This window comes from Chironomus tepperi, unplaced genomic scaffold, assembly GCF_022539635.2.
Source record: "Chironomus tepperi strain 1889 unplaced genomic scaffold, CSIRO-AGI_Ctep_v1 contig_445, whole genome shotgun sequence".
Classification (NCBI taxonomy): domain Eukaryota; kingdom Metazoa; phylum Arthropoda; class Insecta; order Diptera; family Chironomidae; genus Chironomus; species Chironomus tepperi.
This window is the reverse complement of record NW_027226567.1, coordinates 2906950-2916782: the sequence shown is the minus strand read 5'-3', so window position 1 is coordinate 2916782 and position 9833 is coordinate 2906950. Positions and strand designations below refer to the sequence as shown.

At 29.4% G+C, this 9833-nt stretch overlaps 1 protein-coding gene across 1 annotated transcript; it reads right to left on the bottom strand.

Annotated features, from left to right (window-relative positions):
* Positions 1-1033: 1033 nt before the first annotated feature.
* PIG-L (phosphatidylinositol glycan anchor biosynthesis class L) lies at positions 1034-2719 on the bottom strand. The gene is made up of 3 exons (XM_070650379.1): positions 2307-2719; positions 1868-2252; positions 1034-1351 (listed from the first exon to the last, which is right to left on the bottom strand). Exons 1-3 carry the CDS (start codon positions 2635-2637, stop codon positions 1180-1182), a joined length of 888 nt encoding a protein of 295 aa, XP_070506480.1. The 5' UTR covers positions 2638-2719; the 3' UTR covers positions 1034-1179.
* Between the last annotated feature and the right edge of the window lie 7114 nt (positions 2720-9833).

The window sequence follows — 9833 nt, the reverse complement described above, 5'->3', positions numbered from 1 at the left end:
CAGTACAATGGGAACCATTTTTTTGATGTTACATACGTTATAATGAATCACATGTGCTTACCTGTGCATCATTTCGTTATATGTTCATGAATATTACATTCTCAGAAAATGATGCCAATTAGCAATTTTAACGATGAAGCACAAATCAGTGGGAAGTGAAAATAATTGCTTGACAGAGTTTGGGACTGTAGTTATCTCTATCCTCCATGAAAAAAAAGTCAAATAAATTTGAGTAATTTTTGTGCTTTTGTTTACCCTTATATAATTGTCGAAATTGTAATTGAGATTGTATTCTATCCATTGTTTGGCTTTACATAGTTTATTCTGGTTGTGCCTTTCAAGACTTATCTGAAAATTTTAATGTATTGTTAGGTTCTTTTGTAGTTCGGATAAGCTGAATGTTAGTATTTTGTGTGGTAATCCTGTACATTGTTTTTGAGAACAAATGATCCTTGGCAGCTCATGATTGGAATTGGATTCTGAAGGCTGTTGCACTTCCCATAGGAGCTGACAGGCATTGATTACTTAGTATTCTTGTGCTTAGGTTCTTAATTATTGCAAAACGTAATGTGTGAGTGATTATTGGATTGAGATTTGACAAACAGCTCTGCCTTTTCTTGGAACTGACAATGAGTTGCCATTACTGCAACGACGTTAAACTTAACAATAATTCTTAAATCTATATTATGCATATATAAGTCCGTTCTAAGTTGCTCGGTCAAAATTTCAAATATATTGTGAAAATTACCCGAAAGCTTCCATACAAACCTCTGTTTTTGGCAATTTTCCACCTTCCTATTCTTATTCCACATCCCCATACCATCTCTAAACAAACACACATTCAGAAATGATCTGTGAAAATGAAATTTTCATCTGTGACATCGCAGTTAGATTTATCATCAATTGTCAACCTATATATATTGATGTGTATACGAACATTTATCCTTGAAAGCGAACAATTCCGCATGAATACTGTGATGATAGCTCGTGATTATTGACGGAAGCGATTTTTATCTCTTTTCATTGTGGGAAAAAAAATTGCGTTCATTTATTCTTTTCTTCTTTGTTGTCATTTAAAGTAACAATGTACATTGTCATATAGTTATAGATAGAAATAAAAATCAAAAAAATATAAATAAATTGGACTAATTAACGTAATAAAATCAATAAAAATTCTTTTTAACTCTCAAGAATATCAAATTCAATTGATTCTACGTTCAATTCCGTCAATGAATTGATAATCATATAGCGTGAGAAAATTATATAAAGTCGTCTAAACCAAGCCATTTGGGAGAGATGTAGCTGCATTGCTGTTTGAATAATATTGCGCTCATGCCACTTCACGATACACCTGTTGTTAGAGACACAAAAATGGGAGAGAGAAGGGAATAAATTAAATTGAAATCAATGAACATGTTCACGTGACTTGTGATTTTAAAAATCATTGAGATTAAGTTAATTAGTTTTTGTCATGCTATTTTGGAGCGCATTTTAAGTTCTATTCAGTTTTTTCACTTAATCCAAGACTACTTCAACATCTACCAAAGACTTGTGCACTATCAAAGTGACCTTTGTATAATTTTCCCGCCGAATTTGAAGGTTAGAAAATCTCCCGCCCAATAAACAAGCCTCATTTACAGTTTTAACTCAAATTTAATTCAAACTTTTAAATTCTCTCGCAAATAAGTTAAAAAATTTAATTAAATAAAGCAAAAAAGCTCAAAGCAACCTTGTGTAATAAGAAAAGAAGCAAAACGAGAGATTTTCCTTGAAACGTTGTTTGACAAATGAAATGAAAAACTGTTCAAACTAATGGAAAAATCATCGTTTCTTCCTCGATATTGTGTAAATAGAAGAAGTAACTTACCAATTTGTTGACAATAGAAGACTAAGAAGAACATCAAAAAGCGATAAGTATTTGCGAACAATATTGACAGTCTCTAGAATAAGAATTTTACATGTTGACGGTATTAGTCCAGAGAGACATAGCGATGCTGTTGCATAATACAGCGCTTGATGATTTTTATGTTGACTTATGCCGTCTTTATCGAAAGTAATTAGTAAGTCTATATCTAGTGCCTCAACTTGGTTTAAAATAAGCGTAGAAATAAGTTCGACCTTCCATTCTGCATTTGGATCATCTAATAGCTGTGTACAGTGAATTAAAGTTATATCTTGTGCCTTAATTTCCAAACATTTGCAAGCATTCCAAAGTTCATCTTTTCGTACGTGACCTTGTTTCTCATAATCGCCTGTAATTGATTAATTAGTGAATCTTGCGTGATATTTAATTGAATTAGACTCACCTCTTGACATACATAGAACGAAAATTCTGCAATTCTTCTTCTTTAAAGCTATTAATGTTGGTCCAAAAAACATACATTCGTCATCTGGATGTGCTGTAACTAACAATACTCTTGACACATTCTCTGGAAGTTTTGTTGATCGAAAGAATCGAAATTTACTCTTCCCATTGCGATAATTGTGTATTAAATAGAATAAAATTATGTTAAATACGATGAAAAAAATTGTCGAATATATAAACAGCTCCAGTGCTTCTTCTATTTTATTACGACAGTTATAAATAGATAATGAAAATTCCCTGAATGGCACTAATAAATTTATGCTTTCATTCATTGAAGCATTATATTTCTTAATAATACGGAAAATTAATTAATTTTTATATTTTCACTAAAAAATTTTTTTTTTTGACTGAAACACTTTGTAAACATTGGAACCTTACATTTTGCTAGAACCCTTCAAATGTTCAAGAATTTGAATTTTCCCGCAAAAATCCGTTATTTTCAATGATTCTTCTTTTTGATTTAAAAGCTTGTTTTGCAATGAAAAGTAAGCAATAAAAGCATCAACAACAATAAAACGTCTTACAAACTTTATGACAATTTCGTTATTGAGATCATAATCTTATAAAATATCATCAAAACTTAATTGAAAAGCATTAAATTTCATAAGATTTTACATCTTTTGTTTTAACATCATAGAGAATTTTCAACACGTTTCCATTATCTAGATGTAATTTCTACCATTAGTCATTAAATACATATTGTTGTTGATACAATTGTCATGGAAATAAATGTAATTTTCAGCATTCAATGAACTGTTAATGGAATCCTCGTAATGATATTGAAATATTCCGTATGCATCATAACAAGCTTTACTTAAACTTTGTTGTTGTACATATCAATGGATATTGGGAAAATTGGATATTCAGTTTGGATCGATTTGATGATATTCCGTTAAATTTTTATTCAAATTCAAATTTTTGAAGATTTCAATATTCAAAATTTTGAAAACTGTTAAAATACTTAATCATTAAATTCGATAGTATTCAAATTTTTGAAAACCGTTAAAAGTCGAAATTTTCTAAATTTTTCGAAAAATGCGTCTTAATTCCTCAGCAAATGTAAATAAAGCCTCACCATAACCAGTGTTTAGGAGTTGAGAAAATAAAGCACATATCTAACACTGTATATTCAAGTACACATCTTTGTGTCATTAAATTTTATTTCATTGCACAGTATTTCCATTGAATGGCACAAGATGCTAGATTGAAAAGGATAAAAAAAGGAAAAAAATAATTGAAAAAATCTTGCTATGGAAATCAAATACTGCAGTATATTGAAATAGAAAATGTATATTGACAAGAAAAGAAGTTTGAAGCCTTATAAATGTAATATTGTAGTTCTGAATGGTGTTTCATCATTATTGAAAGAGGTTTCAATCTATTATTCTGGGTTAAATATGCATAATTGGATTTATATGAGGGAAAAAAATCACATTGCGAGAAAAAAATGAGAAATCTATAATCTGTGATATTGAGAACGTAAATGATATTGAAAAACGGAAATAGAAAATAGGAAGAAGGAAATTCAATTTTATTTAAATTAAATAGAATTATAGTGAGTTCAATTGAGTAGAAATTATGACAAAATGAATTAAATTTTGAAATTTTTTTTATTTTGTACTCAATTTCCTAACATTTTAAACAGTTGGATCAGGCTAGATCATTGTTAGTTCGGGGATTATGTGGTTAGATGTAAATATAATTGTGAATTCCATACGGATATAATTTATTCACAATGATGTTTATTCTTTGAAGTTTAAAAGCAAACTAAATTTTTGTTTGAAAAAGGGGCTTTCAACTATATACAATTGAACACCAGTTTCAAATTTGATTCAATTTTTTTTATTATTTCCATTCAAACTCCAAGTCAACTTAAAGCTCTGAGACTGAATTAAAATGAAGAATAAACAATAGAATGTTTATCTAGATTATCTATACCAAACTTAGTCTCAAGTCTTTAACAAAACTTAACATGATAATAGAATGACAAAATTAACAGTTTGTAAAGTCTATAAATATCATTGAAAAGGATTATTATCGCGAATGGAAACTTTTTGAAGAGAAAATTCTAAAAACTTACCCAGTTGCTCATAGTAAGATTCGTGATAAGCTTCTTATATTCAATAAATATCAAGATTCTTCATGAGCATGTAAAACTTACATTTTTTCTTATCTTTTAAAAGTAATAAAAGAAGGATTGAGAATTTAGCACATTAAAAAGTGGGACTTGTGAAAGTATTCTTGAAACTTGAATGGAAATAGAAAACTTTTTTCATCTCTAGGAAATAAATTAGATTTGAATTTCGAGTACAAATTTCATTTTGTAGAATGGAGAAGTGGATGGAAACTCTTAAGCGACTTTAATCGTGATATTAAATGAAAGAAAAACATTTCTTGTTAGTTTTTGTGAGCATTTTAAAAAAGAATAGGGAAAAATTAGTTCAAATTGAATTTAGAATAATTCAGGAATGTGGTTTGAATTTAAGTTTTGAAATGGGAAACTAGAGCTATTAAGTCAATTTTATGTCAGTTTTCAAATAAAAATAAGGTTAAAACATCAAAATTTGAAATCAAGATAATTTGAAAGATTTTCAAATTTTGAGATCAAATTGATTTGAAAGTTTGAATTTCATTTTAATTTACAAATTCATATTTGAACGGATTTAGAAATTTATAATATTTGGATGACATAAAAACTGAATTTTGATCATTTTTAAAAGAATTGAATTTAAACATTTTCTAAATTTTAAAAATGCAATTAGAAATTCAAATATTCAACTAGGTAATTTAAAAAGAAGAAGCTTTTGAATACAAAATGAAAAGTTTTCTTCTTTCTCTCCCGTTACTGAGGGTTTCTATATCCAATCAATCGATGTGAATTCTTCATTCATTCACACCACAAAAAAAAACTTTCTCTTTGCTTCTCATTCTTTTGTAATTTTATTATAGAATCGAATGTTTTTATCAATCCCTTTTATATGTTCTCTGTGTGTCTCAATCAGAGGATTTTTTTTATAAAAAACTTTTTTCTTTGGTGCTTTTCTGATGAAATAATATTTTTTCATCACGTTTAGAACAAAGCTTGTCAATAGAATTTTATTGGGATTCTTTTATATATTTTTTTGCTTAGGGGAATTGTTAGGAATTACATAAAAAGAAGATTTGAGCGGATTTGTTGATTAAATTTTTGGACTTTTTTAATTCATTACGGTCTTTTTTTGGGGTTTTGTTACGGATTGAAAAGGAAATGCAAGAATGAAAGCTTTTGATTGGATGAAATTGTTGGAAAACTTGTTAAATCTATTTAGAGAATTGTTTGACATTTCTAACGGAAAACTTAAATTCAAATTATCTGCTTTTCAGCATAGTTCAGCGTTATTCAGCAAAGTATTGTTTACAATTTATAATTCAACAACTCTTCGAGTTTTTCAATATTTTAGGAACTTCTAAGGAAGTAAGTAATTTAATCAAGTGAAATACTCACCACTAGACTACCGAGAATATGAATTAATTTCAATTACTTACAGAATATCAACAAAATTGACAATAACTAAACTTTGTCATTGTTGAAAATACAAAATGTTCATTTGATCATTGTTGTTCTTTTAGTATCCAAAGGAACAAGTCTTCCAATATGTAAATTCACCTAATAATACATTCAACCCCAACATTTTAAACCCAGGTAAATCTCAGATTATCATTTCCAATTTCAATCCTTAATAATTCACCAATAAAAATCTCTAATTTCAATTGTTGGGCTGTATTCAAATTTTTCTTTTCCTGATTTCCATTTCACGAAGAATTCACTCAATGGAGAGGAAAAGGGATGCTTTGTAGCACGAGCTTCAAAAATATTATGTAAATTTTATTGTAATAAACGAACAGATTTGCCATTCGAATTTATCCATTTTTAATATTTCAGTATATTCTCCTTTTCTGTTGTTAAAAATTATCATGATTGAGTGAAAATTGATACGTTGCTAAAGAATTCACTGAATTCTAATATCAGATTTACACTGGGTTGAGTTTGAATATCCCTTTTGTATCCAATTTTTCACTGTGAAATTTTGTAAAATTTGAATAAATTCATTATTTACTGTTTGGATGCAAATAATATAGGATCTTGGTGAATTTTGGAAGGCTGTATTGAGTAAGGAGATGAGACTTAGTTATAAGAAGTAATATTGTAAAGGTTGAACGGTAATCGAATCTAAAGTTTGAGTACGGAGAAGGATGAGAGGCTGAGTAAGTTTTAGAGTATGCATACAAGGTTCTTAAACACAACTTTAGGATAATACGACTAATTATGACTTCCAAAATGAAGAGTTCCATGAATTTGTTAACAATAACAACCTTAATATCCTTCTTAACAGAATCCACAATTCAATGACCTCAAATAACATGATAATTATCTCAAAACATCCCTTTCAATTAAGTTTTCCATGTTTGACATCAACAAATACATTTTTTTAGGTCATTTTAATGATTATTCACATCATCTTCCACCTTTCCCATTACAATTAATGAATCACAAGAGAGAATAAGACAAACTTAGCACCAAAGAATTAACTCAATGAATGTAATTATTTCCTGTGAAAAAAAATATCCTTGTAATTTGATTTCTGTCCTTCATTACGATGTGATAAAGCGACGGAATCGTGGAATGAGACGCAAAAAATTTACTCATTTGCTTTAAGCTAGGCAGCAATGAAAAATATCCTGACCTTTCTTACACATTTTTCTACTCCAAGCTTCGCTTAATTGAATTTTGTGTGAACAAAGGGGGACATAAATTATAATTAACATGAATTCCGTTCCATTTGTCTCGTAAGGCATAGTATTTTTTTTGGTTATGGGAATAGCCTTCGTGTTGATGATGTTGGCATAAAGGCAAAATTGTAAATGAGATGAAAAATCTGTGTCATTAATTTTTTTTTCATCCATGCGAGATTCATGCTTGATGGAAAAAGTAGCTAACTTTTGTAATATTATTTAATAATGAATTCTGAGAAATTTGAGTTGAATGAACTAACTTTTATAAACAAGGATAATGAATAATTAAGCAAAAATGGTGAAGGAATAGCTTTAATGATGTAATGTGATGTTGCTAAGTATTTAATTCATCTAATTGAAGAACTGTTGTGATGATTCTGAGAAGTAATTTGCAAGTTTGTGATACAGTTCGTTAGTTAGTTGCATCCTTATGATAGGACGTTCGGACTTAACAAAACATTAAAAATAACATTTTTAGATCCTCACAGCAATGCAGTGTCACAAAATTGTGAACCCCTATCCCTTGTTCCTCATTCTCATTTTCTCATAAGCATTCTTTAATTTTCGATCGTTTCATGAACAGTTTATTCATCGAAAGTCTATCCACCCTAGTAGTAAGACCATAAAAATGCTAATTGTAAGCAATGCATTCTTGTTGATCAGGGCAATTTACCATTTTTGAGATCAGCTTGACTATAATCCTAATAAATGAAATTTGGCAGACTTATAATTTTGTGAATGAGCATACTCCTTGTCTGTCCATATCAAATCCAAGTCAACTTAAATACTTGTGTTTGTAGCTTGCAGCTATGCTGAAATCCAGCCTCAAGCTATTGTCAGGCTTACCTTGGGTCAGATTTTCGTCCATTTCTACATCGTGTGCTTGCATACCCAAACATTCAATCTAAATTATTAGTGTATTCAAGTAAATTTTTATGCTAAAATATATTTGCATACCCTCAACATCCAAAAACCTTTTTAAAATTCACCACATACAGCAATCGCAATCGCCATTAACTCAACAAAAAAAAAAGAAATATGACAGAAATGTTATAAATAAATTAGGTACACAAAAATATGAAAGAGATGGGGATGCAAAGAACGAAAAAGAGAAAAATTGGCAGCCTTTTTTTGGGAAAGGGTCGAAGTAAAAATAAATTTAATCAAATGACTTGCCACTGCTAAATTGTTGGGGTTAAAACTTTTTTCTGATCCTTTTTTTTACTTAATTTCGTAAAATGCGATGAAATTTGCCTCAAGTTACACACCTGATGATTATTTTTTGTTTTTTATTCCTGATCAGACTTCTTTTTGCAAATTGTATGGTCAACGGATGTCCATGTCCAACTAGCTCATTTGGACTTTTTTCAACAAAACTACAAAAATTTTCTAAATTGAAGACCCAAAAAAAGTTTTTGAATTAAAAAAAATTTTCGAAACAATTTTTGTGGATTAAAAGCAAAAAAAGGTTAAGAATTAAAAAGGACAAAATACCTCTCGAATGAGTTTCATAATTTTCAATTAAACGTTGCTAATTACCGTTCTCTAGAAAAAGATAGCTTTTATGGGAATTTAATTTTTTTCGTTTTTTTAAACCCTTTTCTCTGATGCTGGTGCTACATCCGAAAATTAAATGATGATTATTTTACTTTTATTTCATTTAGACATGGAAATGTGAGATTATTTTGTAGAAATTAATTTAAAAAGGTTCTAAAAAACTCGAAATAAAATGACTTCCGAGCAGCACAGCATGTTTGTTGGGGCACCTGTACATAGATGTATTAATGTTTAGATCAGTGGTGATCAACCATTTATTTTTCACAGAACAACCAAGTGAAACCCTCAAATGAAGAAGGTTAGGCCCAGAAGCATTTAAGGCTCCGCTCAACCTCTTTTATTAGCTTAAAATAGACCGTTAGGTAATCATATGGACGCTAAATGGAGACAGTTTTCATTTTGTGTTAATAAAAAGGGTTTAGCGAAAGGCGGCAATCTGCTGTAATTTTGTCGGGACTCTGCTGTACTTTTCTCCCTTGCTACTGTGTTCCGGCCTAGTTAAGCAAAGCTTCAATTATGTCCCTCAGAATACGGTTCATGAAGTTTCCAAAAATGTTTGGCGCCACACAGGTTGCCCACCACTGTTTTGGACGTAAAGTTGTCCTGATTACTCCATGATAATTGAATCAAGCTGATTTTTATCGCGAAAATTCTCCGCCTTTTGCAACTCGGGATTCATTTTAGAAAACAGCTTCAAACTGTTTCTATTCAAGTGTAACTGTCAAGTCGATTTAATTACAATCTTTTGTTCAACAAGTCACATCACAGTCACTCTAATTGCTTACATATTGCACTACAAATTCTTCTAAAAAAATTAAATTAATTTTACAAAAATTCTTTCATTATAAAATGTTTTAAAAAAAGTTTTAATTCAATTATTTAATCCAATTAATACTTGAATGATTCCAACTATATTGTACATCCCGAACATCATCATTATAAATTTTTTCATGTTTTTTTCAACTTCTAGAACTAGAAAAAAGTTTTCAGATTAAGTTTGTTTCATGATTTATTTTGCAAAAATTCAAGTATTTTTTTTTAAATCTTCATCATCTTTTAATGCTCGAGTTGCACAGGAAGGAAAAAGTTTTTTTCTTGAGTTTTGACATTTAATGCTTTCTATTGAAGTGTCTCTATT